The sequence below is a fragment of the Lepidochelys kempii genome, chromosome 11, assembly GCF_965140285.1.
Source record: "Lepidochelys kempii isolate rLepKem1 chromosome 11, rLepKem1.hap1, whole genome shotgun sequence".
NCBI lineage: Eukaryota > Metazoa > Chordata > Testudines > Cheloniidae > Lepidochelys > Lepidochelys kempii.
Window position 1 is genome coordinate 61,008,083 of NC_136390.1, and position 14,068 is coordinate 61,022,150.

A 14,068-nucleotide genomic window follows, 5' to 3' on the forward strand; every position below is an offset into this window, starting at 1 on the left:
GTTGGCTATAGCAAACCAAGCGAAAATCTTGAATGGAACCAAAATACAAAATAAGATACTCCTTAATACCCTGGCCCTAGAACCAGGATATCCCGATGCTAACCACTAATGCAAAATGCATTAGTGCTAAATGGTATAAGGTATTGGCCACAAGTGCTACAGGGTTTAAGACTAAATTTTGTAACATTTATTTGGGAGGCAGGGAATTTGGAGGGTACAGTGAATTAAAAAGATCTCTTGGGCACCATAAAGTTTAAACATATCCTTTAAAAAAATTTCCATCTGGAAAAAAAAATCTTACTTTGTGGTCCAATAAATATCCAGTGAACCTGGGAAAGAAAAATTCAGAGAAGACAGAACTGTTTTTCCATTGCTCCAATAGTCCCGCTGGAATAGAGCAATGAATGCACTAGGAATGTGTTCAGGGAGATACTCTGGATTTCTTGCAAGCTCTAATTATGCTCATGCCAAATCTTTAACTGTGACCTCAGCCACGTTAAGGGACAATAACTTTTCAAGTAAATGGACTGTGTGACAGATATGCCAATCTGTTGATATAGACATAAGAGCTATCATTAAGGTTTTGCATGAGAGCACAAGTCTGATGAAGCTGGGATACATATCACTTTTCAGTAACTATGGGAGACGGAAGTGAAAACCTTATGAAGCGATGGAATTTATTGGCGACAGCATTGTGAGCAGTATGAAGGTGGCAAAAACCGCAGGACATTTTTTCCTTAACTATTTATTGCCAGAATTTTGAGATTTTGCCTGGGTGGGGTAGGACCTGATGCAAGCTTAACTGTCAGTAAATGTAATTTTTGTCCACTAATAATACGCCAATAAACTCCAAGAAGTTGTGTGTACATTATGAAGGTAATGGTGCATTATGAAGCAAAGTGAGTTATGGGGGTTGAAGTCCAAAAATCTGTTTTGAAACTCCTCCTCTTGCAAATGTATATGTTGAGGCATACAATTATTAATGCAGCCAACGGCTTTGCAAAAGATTCCTACCTAGTTAACATAACTTAGATTTGTAAACACAAGATTGTGAAATAATTTTGCCACTAAAATAGTTTTCTGTTTATCTAGGAATGAAGATTTTTCTATGGCTCTTTATCCATAGGCTTAGAATTAAGAAAAATTGTTCCTTAAACAAAATGATGCAATATACAACAAGAAATTACTTATTCTATTTATAGGTAATATCTATCCATAAAAATATTATCCCCACTAACTAAAAAGATATTAAAGGATGGGTGCACTTGAGCATCATTTCCACAGAAAGCACAGTTACTTACCCTACAATAAGTGTGGTTCTTTCAGATGTTGTAGTCAGTGTGAATCCCACTGTAGGTATGCATGTGCCTCATACACATGAGATCAGTGTCTTTTGAATAGCAATATCCACCAGGGCCTTGCATGCACCCTGAGCTGCCTCATGCTCCAATATGAGGGCATTAAAGGCAGAGCAGCTGAGACCTTCTCTTGGTTCCCCCCTACTCTGAAGTCTATGATAGTTGAAAACTCCAAAATGCAGGGACAGAGGGCAGGTCACAGGGTCCAACTGACAAGAAAGAACCCAGTTACCACAGGGTAAGTAAAAGTTTTTTCTTTGAGTGTCAGTGTGGATCCCACTGTAGGTTACTGGTAAGCAGTATCCCCTGGGGATCATGAGATCGAAGGATTTCAGCTAAATCAGTCAAACAGTGATTGAAGAAATGCTTTCCTAAATTTGGCCTCAGACTTGACCGCTAAGTCAAAGAGCGATGTTTAAGAGGTCAATAGGTTACTCTGCAATGCTGCTTTGTAGTTTCTGATATCAGCACATTCTTAAAGTAGGAGGAGGAGGATGCTCAAGATCTGGTTGGTATAGGCCTTAATGTTCAGTGGGAGAGGTGCACCAGGCAGCTGGCAACACAATAATACTCAGTTATCCATTTGGTTATTTTCTGACGAGATGGCCTGACTTTTAGGATGCCAAGCTATAGACAGAAATAGATAGGAAGACAGTCTGAACGGTTTGGTCCTGTCAATGTAATAAAGTCCTGGACACGTTATCCCTATGAAATGTTATATAGGGAGCTTCTGACAGACACTTGAACCTCATTCACTCTTCTGGTTCAAGTAATAGCCATTAGAAAGACCATCTTCAGAGGAAAGTGATGCAAGGAGCATTCTAAAAGAGGTTCAAACTGAGACTCCAGCAACCTGAGGAGGACTATGCTGAAATTCCAGGCAGGAGTATGGTCTCTGACTGATGGGAAAGTATGTAATAGTCCTCTGAGAAACTTTAATTCCCATCTGGTGAGAAAATAAAAACATAAGAGTGGCCATATTGGATCAGAACAATGGCCCAGCTAGCCCGGTATCCTCCCTTCTGAGAGCAGCCAGTACCAGATACTTCAGAGGAAATAAACAGAACAGAAAAACTACTAAATGATCCATCCCCTGTCCTCCAGACCCAGTTTCTGGCAGTCAGATGTTTAGGAACATCTGGAGCATGGGGATGTGTCCCTCACCATCTTGGTTAATAGCCACTGTTGAACCTATCCTGCATGAACATTTCTAATTCTTTTTTAAACCGTTATACTTTTGGCCTTCACAACATACCCGGCAAAGAGTTCCACAGGTTGACTGTGTGTTTTGTGAAGAAGTACTTCCTTTTGCTTGTTTTAAACCTACGGCATACTAATTTCATTGGGTGACCCCTGGTTCTTGTGTTATTTACCTCTTCACATAACACCACTTCTCTATTCGCTTTCTCCCCACCATTCATGATTTTATAAACCTTTGTTATAATTCCCCTTAGTCGTCTCTTTTCTAAGATGATGAACAGTTCCAGCCTTTTTAATCTCTCCTCATATGGAAGTTGTACCATACCCCTAATCATTTTTATTGCCCTTCTCTGTACCTTTTCCAATTCTAATTTTGAGATGGGGTTACCAGAACTGCACACACTATTCAAGGTGTGGGCATACCATAGATTTAGATTGTTGCATTATGACATTTTTCATCATCTTATCTCTCAGTTTCCTAACGGTTCCTAACATCGTGAGCTTTTTTTTTTGTCTGCCGCTGCACATTTCACGATGACCCCAGGATCTCCTTCTGGAGTGGAAACAGCTAATTTAGACATCATTTGGTATGTACAGTTGGGATTATTTTTTCCAATGTGCATTACATTGTACTATCAAAACTGAATTTCATCTGCCATTTTGTGGCCCAGTCACCCAGTTTTGTGAGATCCCTTTGTAACTCTTCGCAGTCAGTTTTGGACTTAACTATCATGGGTAACTTAGTAGCACCTGCAAAACTTTGCCACCTCACTGTTTATCCCGTTTTTTAGGTCATTTATAAAATATGTAGAACAGCACAAGGAAGACGGAGCACCACCTTACAGGCGGATGGCAAGCTGAAATTGCTGTGAGGTGGACCTGGATAGAGGTGAACAAAATGCCAGCTTGTTTTAAGTAGTAGAGGATATTCAGTATTAATGCCTGGACTGAGTCCAGACCATATTTGGCTGCCCATACTGAAAACCTCTTCTATTTAGGTGAGTAAGTCTTTCTGGTCAATGCAGTCTTGCTCTGTATCTGGAATTCTTGGACCCCGAGGGAGCAGGCTCTTTCTGCAGTTTTCAATCAGCCCATAGCCATGCAATCAGGTGCAGTGACTGAGTCACAGAGCATCTGGCAGTGGTGCTATGAGATCAGATCCAAGCAACGTGAGAGCTGGAGGGCAGCTGACTGAATATTTGTAGAAGGCCTGTCAACCAAACTGCCTCTGTCAGTAGGTAGTCATGAGGATGATCATGGCTTTGTCTTGTTCGATTTTGGATACTATCATAAAGATCAGTGGAATAACATTGAGAAGGCTTTGGGACCACTATGAAAGGAAGGCATTTGGTAACAACCTCAAGTTCATACCTCCTCTGAAAATAAAAAGAAGTTCTGGCACCTGACATTGGTGGCAAACAAGTATCACAGGGTCCCCAGCGAAGGAACATCTCATCCATGATGGATCGCCACAGTGACCACTTGTGAATGGTAACACAGTCTCCTCAGATGTTTGCCAGGGTGTTGCTGACTCCTGGGAGGTGAAGAGCCAGCACAGTTAACCATATCCAGAGCTTGATTGCCTATAGACAGCAGGGCGAAGAGTGTGTACCTCTTTGTTTACATAGTGCACTGCAGACGTATTGTTTGTCAAGAGCTGCACTGTGGAGCTTTGACAAACGGGTAGGAAGGATGTGCAGGCTAACATGACAGCTCTGAGCCCCAGGACACTGACATGGGCCCCTTCTGGGGACCACGTCCCTTGCATTTGTTGACGGTTCAGGTGGACACCCCAAATTATCCTTGATCTGTGATTAAAATCATTGTTGGGGAAGCAGAAGAGAATGGTAACCCTCCATGCCTTCTGGGTTCTTTCCACCACTTCGCTTCTGCAATGATGTGAGGTGTAACCACCGCCTTCTTGCTCATTTGGTGTTTATCTGGGGTATAGACCAACCTGAGCCAGAGTTGAAGAGGCCTCAGGTGAAGTCTGGCAAGCAAAGTCAGGAATGTGCACAATGACATATAGCCCAGCAGTTCCAGACATTCCTGCACCTTTGTAGCTGGGTTTGATTCTATCTGAATTAATAAATATCAAATGCATCAACAATAACCCTGACTGTGGGAAGGTACGCTCTCACTAACCAGGAGTTGATCAAGGCTCCTATGAACTCTATCAGCTGTGATGGGATAAGAGCCTATTTTTTTGTAGTTCACCAGAAGGCCTAGCCAAGAGAACAGGGAGAGGGCATATTACAAACTTGCTGCTGTTTCCTGGTGAGATCTGTCCTTGTTCAGCCAATTGTCCAGATAAGGGTAAACATGAATGACCTTCCTTCTGAGATGTGTTGCTACTACCTCTAGGTACTTTGTGGAGACTGAATGATAATGATTGGGCCCCACTGTGAATCTTAGGTACTTCCTGTAGCCGGGTGGATGGCGATATGGAAGTATGCATCCCACAAGTTCAGAGGCACACACCAGTCTTGAGTCTGAGGAGATGGGATGATGAAGGCAACCATTACCACCATTCTGAATCTGAAGCAGCATGATGTATTTGTTCATTCTTGTCAGGTCTAGGGTAGGACAAAGATCCCCTTTTTTCTTCAGGATAAGGAAAGGACAAGAACAGAAGCAGCCTCCTTCCCTATCCTCCGCATTTACCTCTTCTATGGCACCTCGATGAAGTAACGAGGCCACTTCTGTCTGTAAAAGGCTCTCATGAGGAGAGTCCTTGAAAAGGAATAGGGAAGGGAGGAAGGTAGCGTTTAAAGAGTGGAAATGTATAAGGTAGTCTTGGGCCCTTATGCACATTTGTTGGCTGTGACAGTTGTCCAGGCCTGGTGGAAAGGGATTCCCGAAGGTAAGGGCAGGCTCCAGATTGGGAGTGTCAAGAGTCACATGAGCTATCAAATCTGCCATTTCTGAAAGGGATCTGGGTTGCCAAAAGGGAGAGAGAAGCATCCCCTGGATCTCTTTCCTTGTGGGTAACTCTAGCTGTGGACTCTGAGAATAGGTCAGTGTCCTTTGCCTCTGTTGGTACTTTTGTGGTTTCCTAGAGGATTCCCAGGAGCCACAGCATGGCCCTTGAGTGAATGGATTGCTTCTTCTCTTTGGAATGCCAATATGAAGATTTCTCCACACAGCTGGTGGAGCAGCCAGTTTCAAAGTCTGTAAGTAGAATAAAGGGTTGGACACTCACTAGGTGCAGTCTTCCTGCAGCAGATGGTAAGAGAACTAAGGGGGGGGGTTGCAGCCACTCTGCCCTTTATGCCCTCGCACAGGAGCAGAAAGAGACTCCGAGCACACGTGCAGCCTCAACAGATACCGCTTTTCAAAAAAAGACTCCAATCTCATGCACATGAGGTGCATGTGCTCCCTACAGTGGGAATCACATTGATACATACTCTAAGAACATACTGAGACATTAAAAATTAATGTGTAACACTGGTGCCAATTACTTAATGAAATATTTGACCCTTGTACGTCCCTGACCTGTGTGAGTTTGTCCAGCTCCCCAAGCCATTGTCCAAACATCTTGTCCAGATCTTGGTCTTCCTTATCACTATCTTCTTCTGCACCATGATCTAGTTCTTCATCTGATAATTGCTCCATCTGAAACACAAAAGAAATACACCAGTCAATTTACACTCCGCATTTAAAAAGCGGGAACAAGGTCTCTTTGGAGGATTGCAATAAACTATTTGGGAACATTCTGCAGGACTGTAGTTTAAGAATCTTACTAAACGTCTATCTACAAATGACATCGCTACACTGGGAAATGCCATCACTGAACAAAATCATGGAAAAATTGTACTACTAAGTAGACATTTGAAACTCAGATATTTCTGAGAAGCTACTGAAACCTATGTAACAGGTAAACTTTTTTTGTGTGTGATAGTATTAAGTCTGATAAATTTTCTACATTAAGTAAATGTAGTTTCTGTTTTTACTCTCACAAGGCTGAAACAAAGACATATTAGTATACAACAGAATCCGCTCAGTAAACATGCTTAGAATTGGAACCCCATTAAAATGAACTGGAGTAAACGTTCCATCTCACTCCAATGTATTTTAGTTGCCTTTTCCTCCTCTTAAGACTGACATTTCTTGCTACCATATTCTGGTTCAAAATGTTACAACTGTAATCAACCCTGCATTTCAAAGGAACCATTACTATTTATTTGTTAACCACTGATGTGCTTGGATTTGTAACAGACACGGCCAGATTAGCAGCTATGCCAGTTTACACCAGCTGAGCACCTGGCATACAATAGTAATGAGTTCCCTCCTCAAACAGTTTACAGTGTAAAAAACAAATAAAGAGAACACAGAACTCACTGAGAAACCCAGCAGGCAGGAATAACTTGGGGGTTAATTCTTTTTTTATTATTGTTATTCTTAACTTGCTTCTTTTGGGCACTTCAAAGCAAATGAGTATTTCGGAAAGATGCAAATCAAGAAAGCATGGAAGCACAAAGTGTATCAGAGGCAGAATGGACAAAGGCAAAGACGGAAGCAGGATATGAAATCATCAGCTCTATTCTTCTCTGCTGAAAATGAGCAAAGGATGAAGTAGCATGAAGAAATTCCAGGATCTAGTCTTGCCTCCTGATAAAAGTGAAGATATGAACTTCCAGAGTGCTCCGTTCACAGTGGTCTCTGCTATTCTTGGTCATGAATGGAGGTTTGAAAACAATCCCTTTTGGGAGCTTTTCCCAAGTAGGTTCTCTTCTGTTATTTATAGTGACTTTTTGTATGTAAAAATCACATCTTTTCTTTTTTGCCATGTCCTTACACTGCTTCCTGCCATATCCATGCACATGACTGCCTGATCACTGTCCTAAGCCAGTTTAGGCCACGTTTTGGCTTCAGTTTTTGAGATAGAATGCACTGACTTGCGTCTTTGCTGTAAAACACACCATCATGATAACAGAGTCCAGCATAGTTGCATTTCTCTCTGCTGTTACACAGATTCCAAAAAAGGAAAAAAGAAAATTTAACATAATTAGGACTACAGTATTTGGCTGAAATACTGTTCAAGTTGGGGGACGCTGACTTAAGGCTAAGCCTGCTCCCACTGAAGTCAACAGGAGTTTAGCTGTTAATTTCAATGGGAGCAATATTGGCTTATTATCGATTTCCTCCTCCTCTTACTCCAAGGCTATATCCCAGGGTTTTTTTATTTTGTTTTTAAGGTTAAAGACAGCTTACATCTCCTTATTTTGGAGAAGTTGCTGACATTTTCAGCAAGTGCAAAGATCTGGCTTAAAATTACTGAAATTATTTTCAGAGTAGCAGCCGTGTTAGTCTGTATTCGCAAAAAGAAAAAGGAGTACTAGTGGCACCTTAGAGACTGACTAATCTATTTGAGCATAAGCTTTGAGCTATAGCTCACGAAAGCTTACGCTCAAATAAACTCGTTAGTCTCTAAGGTGCCACTAGTACTCCTTTTCTTTTTGTGAAATTATTTTACAACTTGCTGTTCAAAGACCTTACACCAGGGGTCGGCAACCTTTGGCACGTGGCCCAGCAGGGTAATCCGCTGGTGGGCCACGAGACATTTTGTTTATGTTGACCATCCACAGGCACACATTGCCCCCCGCAGCTCCCAGTGGCCACGGTTTGCCTTCTCGGCCAATGGGAGCTGCTGAAAGCTGCGGGCTGCAAGAATGTGCTGGCCGCCGCTTCCTGCAGCTGCCATTGGCTGGGAGCAGCAAACTGCGGCCACTGGGAGCTGCACCTGAGGATGGTCAACATAAACAAAATGTCTCACGGCCCGCCAGTGGATTACTCCAATGGGCCGCGTGCCAAAGGCTGTCGATCCCTGCCTTAGACCATGTTTTTTCATACCACAAAGGCAGCCATGTATTACCCACAAGAAATGGCATGCAGCATTTGCAAACAGATGTGCTTCCAAAGCCTTCAAATACGCAAAAACAACATACTATCCAACAGGAAATAGAAAAATAAGAACTTATTTTATATAAGTATATAACAAAACATATACACATACACAAAGTGGAAATAGCATACAAACAATAAACTTTAACATTCATTATTTTCAAAATCCTGAAAAAACCCCATAAAGAGGATGCAGTGCATTAATTATTAATTAAATAGCTAAATAAGTGAGAACATAGTCTATAAGTATTGGGGACCAATACACATTGAACTGCAAAGGTATGAAATAGTTTCATGTGTGACCAGACATCCTCGTACTTTTTCCCAAGCACTTCTATTAGACAGAGTAATTTTTTTTCCCATTAGTGCAGTAGCAGAGAGCTCAGTCAGTCTGTGTACGAGGGAGAAATTGCAGATTTCCATTTCTCAAAATAATCCTTTTGGCCACAACAGTTACTGCAATCCATTTCTTAATGTTAACTGGTAATTCATAAACACCTTTTTTAAAAATGAAAAGGAAGCAGGTCAAAGCAATAATTTTTAAGTGTGGGTCCTGGAAGTTAGGCTCCTAATTCCATATTTAGGCAACTGAAAAACGATAGACCACTTCTATTTAGAGGCACAGAGCAACTCCATCTGCTACTACATCAGTGGGAGCTCATCATATTTGAAAATCAGGCCACTTATCAAAGATTCTAAATATGGATTTAGAAACCTAACTTTAGGTACCCAGATTTGAATAATTTTGGCCTTCATCAGCTGCTTAGCCATGGCAGCAGTTTACAAGCACAAAGTTTCAATAGGCAATGATAGTCTCCCTTCTACCTGAGCAGGTGAGAGAACATAGTTTCTGAACCTCCTGGCAGTGACCCAGCTCTTCAAAATGTTTATGTTTACTTATTTTGGCATGCAGGAAAATTTTTCCAGGGAAATGCAAGTGAGTGAAGGGAAATCGTGATATTTAACAGTTTATAATTCTGCTGAACCTGAATTTAGTTTCATAGGACAAAAGAAAAGAAAGACACTTCTTTAGTCATAAGGATCTCTTCACGCCAAGTAGCAAAGGCGTAGGCGCCAAATTACTCAGGTCCTGGGGGGGGGGGGGGGATGTTCAACCCTCGCTCCGCCCCAGGCCCTGCCCCCCACTCCACCCCAGGACCTGCCCGCCACTCCACCCCTTCCTCCAAGCCCCACCCCCACCCCTTCCAACCCTTGCTCCGCTGCAGGCCCCATCCCCATTCCACCCCTTTCCCCAAGCCCCCACCTCTTCCCGCTCAGCCCCACCTGCCCCTCCCCCCAGTGCCTCCTGCACACCACTGAACCGTTGATCTGCGGCAGGTGGGAGGTACTGGGGGTGGGAGGGCAGAGCTGATCAGCAGGGCCTCAGGAGGGTGGGAGGCGCTGGAGGGGAAAAGGTATTAATCCGCAGGTCTGTCAGTGGATTTTCCGTGGGTGCTTCAGCCCTGGAGCACCCATGGAGTTGGCACCTATGATTAAAGGTCTGCTACTAAGAGTAGAGGTGTTACTTGTTGTTTTTTTTTAAAAAAAAGTCACAAGAATCTCTTAGAAAGGCAACGGGTAGGCTCCCCATAATACACACAGGTGGTGACAATCACTGAACATATATCGAACGTGTTCTCTGTCTCTATTCATTACACCACAAAAAACAAAATATTGAAAATGATTTCTATAACTGGGTTTGAAATTAAAAGTGAGTCAACATAACACTGTTGTGTCCAACCATTTGAATGATACCAGCACCTACCACTTAGAAAGTATAGTTACACAACCCAACAACGTGGGTAGGACCACTATGGTTTTCATCCTTATGATGAGAGGAGACAAAAGCAAGGGTTTTTTTTATTAATATATTTAAGAACCCATTCTTCTAAAGTTACATTGCCCCTGCCATTTACAAGCTCAGTACAAAGCACCCAAAAAACTAGAGAGCTAACACAAAGTCCATAGTGACATCTACCATGCCACATTACATTCTTTCATGCTAACCCTTGAACACGTGTTCATTGCCAGCAACAGACTTTGCACTAAAAGAATTCAACTCTCTAGTCCAAGGAATTCAGCTGACCACAGATATGCAACATCACTCAATCCACCGGAAATGCAGTCTCACTGCATCGCAAATAGCTGACTCTACACATCTGTAAACAAAAATGTTGCTTAAATGAGCCACAGAGAATGCTAGGAATACATCCTGTCAGAGTTTAAATATTGGATGCTCTCCAGATTACTTCAGCAATGTTATAATTCACTATATGCTCACTACACGAAGAAACAAAAGAAAATCTCTCCCTGAAAGAGACAGTTACAGCTGTAAGATTTCATTCCCAATCTCTTTTATGCAAGACTCAATGGCATTATGGTGACCATCCAACAGGAAGGAAGGTTTAACCTTCCATATACCAAAGGTTAACTATTCATCCATAAACATTCCACCTCTGGGCATCTCACTCACCTCAATATACTAGCATGGTTCAGTTGGTCTTGTGAGACAAACATATAATTCTAACTTTTACAAGAAGCATCCATCTATAGATAGATTGTTTTACATTAAACCACTGCAGCTATATATTTGATCTGACAACTGTGAAAAGAACAATAAGTCTATTCAAAAAAAGCCAAAGCTCTGAAATGCAATAGAAACCTGTTTATCTACCATCTGATTTAGTCGTTCATAAATAATTTAGTAAGTAGCTTTAGCATCCAAAACTATTTACTAATTTTCTCTGGCTCTCCTTTCCCCAAAACACCCAAGACCTCCACTAGTAAATCTTGCATTCATTCCAAAATGCAAAATTAAAAAGAGGGTTAAAATTTTCAGGAGGAAAAGACAAGCAGCACAGGTGATGAACTGAAAATAGAGCATACAATGGAGAGGAACAGATCAGGCCTGAAGAAGCCCAACAAACACCCTGAGGAGTTTGGTGGGGAGGAGAGAGAGGCATAAAACTGGGGAAAAAAGGATTCTCTCCCAAAGAAGTGAAAAAAAGAAATAGATAATAAATATTACTATTGTTATTATTATTATTATTAATAAGGATGTGCTGTATGGTTTAATTTGGCCAAATCTTGAAATATGTTGAAATTTGCAACCTAAATTAACTAAAAAGTACTGGTTACTGTTTAGTTCAAAATAGCATAAATTTTAATTTTGTTAAAAAATTAAAAAATGCTAACTTTTAGCTAAACAAAGTCATGGATTGAAATGTTACAAATACTGAAGATAGACAACTAATAAGATGTAGAGCTACTACATCTACGATTAATCAAACATAAGCAACCTGGGGAACCTATTTGCAGTGCTTCTGTAGCTGTGTTGTGAAAGGGACAAAGCTTTTGAAGAAGAGCTCTGTGCAAGCTTGAAAGTTTCTCTTTCACCAACAAAAACATTTAAACAAGAACTTTTTTCTCCAGTTTGTTTTAATAATCTTAGATGTTTAATTGGAATAAAAGTAGGTTAACAAATAGGACAAAACTATTACTTAAATTGAGAGTGTATCTTTAACAATGCTATTATATTTCAGCATTAACACTTTTCTTTTCCTATTAAGTTTAGTAAATACCTTAAAAAACACAACTAAAATAAGATTAAATTTGGAGGCTAAGGTATTTGGTGCCTTTTATATGGGTATGTAACAACTCTACACACAAAAAAACCCAAGAACCAAAAAAAAAAAAAAATACACCTTGGGAAATCTGACTGATGTAGGGTGATCAAATACATGGAAATTATGAAATAATGCAGGCAGTACTTAACATTTGCAGAGATTTTACATGGCTAGCCTCTTCCTCCCTTAAACTTCTTTTGCCACCCACTATACTGTAACAAACTGTATTTTGCAACTAATTTATTCAACAGCATTTTTCATAGTTATTCTTCCAGTAGAAGTGAGTATCTAGTAATTATTACTGCATGTTTATGAAGACCTGATCTTCATAAGAAAAGAAAAGAAATAGTATCCCCCAGGCTGCAAACTGCTCCTCTAATTATTTTAACCTGGCATCAGACACTTTGCCCTAATTCTATTTACTCAGTAGATAACATTTAGCAGCCCAAGGAAAGCTTTTACAAGCACAGTACTGTTTTACATCAGGAAGCCTGGTACTAAAATTCTGTGCTGTCTGCCAGCTCCTTTGCAGCCCCACCCAAGCTATCCTAACATCAGCTGTATATCCTGTAAGTCAGTGTCTGTTCTCAAAAAGCACACTAAGATGATCAAATGTCTCTTGTCTCATTTAGATTTAAACTCACTCACTAACTGGCCCTGGAAGGTGAATTTTCTTAGCACAAATCCCATTGCTGATAACAGACACTCCTGAGTGACAGGTTTTGCTTACATGAGTGCTAGTGTAGACATGGCTCAAGTCTACTCATATAGAGCACAATGCAGGATCAAGGTCTTGGACTCAACTTGCCATATTGTGTACAGCAAGTCAGAATTTACCTGCTTCTGGGAACCAGAAAAATTTTGGCCAGAAATGACTAGTGATTCTGGGTATCTCCATTTGTGGGAGTCATGACACATGTTAAAGGGTCCCAACTCTCCAAAATTGCTGAGCAGCTGCCCTCTAAAAAAAAAAAAAAAAAAATCAGGATTCTTTAAGATGTCTCAGGCTTTGTACCCAAACATTGAAGCAACAAAAATCACTAGACACTTTTGAAAATTTTGACCCTTGAAATCTAACTTTTCATAACAGCTGATTATTTTAGTTCCTTTCCACTTTTAGATTAGAACAGAGCTGACAATTTATCATAATAGTGTCTTTAGAAGCGTGATATTCCATTTTTCTAGATTCTCCTTAAGAACCAGTTTCATGGCAAGGGAATATTTCTTCTTTTCCTAAAATATATTATAATGTCAAGTTTTAGCTTTTTTGGGAAGGTAAGTTACTAGAGTTCATCAAATTCAAAACAATAGCTCACATCACATTTTTTAGTTTTTTCAAATTCAATTCTCATTTCTAGGTTTTCTAGAACACATATTGGATAGGATTCCTCTAAACTAGCAAAACTATTGTGTTGATGAAATGGCGTGAGGATTGGGAATATCAGTTTCTCTTCCCACTAATGTTATAGGTTTTCTATATGAAAGAAAAATAAAAGCAAAATTCTACAGAAAACAAGATTTAAAACAGGAATGATATACTGAGACTGACCAGAATCAGTAAATATTTGATATGCAGCTTTTTATATATTTGCTTGTATTTACAGACCCCACTATACTAGAAAGACTACTATGTTGTAGGATTGTGTTGGAAAAAGATCCACCTTCTTCCCTAAATAAACTGGCTACGAAATTTGTTTTCAGACTAACTTCAAACAGTTGAGTTTGTTCAGTTTTCAATGCATATAAAAATAGGAGTTTGTTATTCTACTTTATTACTTTATGGAAAAGTAATTAGCTCCTCCTCAGCAGTAGCATTTTGCAATCATTTAAATTTTCAGTTACACAATTAAATACTCTTAAATTAGTAAAAACTCATCCACCATTCAGGAAAGTATTTCATGCTGTCATGTTTGTTTTTAAGCAAAGCATCATAGCTTTTAACCTATCAAGGCTATCAATATGAGACTCAAAAGGTTTTAA

The 14,068-nt window shown here is 40.3% G+C and overlaps 1 protein-coding gene across 5 annotated transcripts in view; it reads right to left on the bottom strand.

Annotated features, from left to right (window-relative positions):
- The window catches only part of RAPH1 (Ras association (RalGDS/AF-6) and pleckstrin homology domains 1), a 158,994-nt gene that overhangs the window by 77,470 nt on the left and 67,456 nt on the right, over positions 1-14,068 (bottom strand). For all 5 annotated transcript variants that reach the window (XM_073306496.2, XM_073306495.2, XM_073306494.2 and 2 more), the window contains one exon: positions 6,054-6,173. In XM_073306496.2, the coding sequence (XP_073162597.2) occupies positions 6,054-6,173 (120 nt within the window). The remainder of the gene's footprint in view (positions 1-6,053; positions 6,174-14,068) is intronic.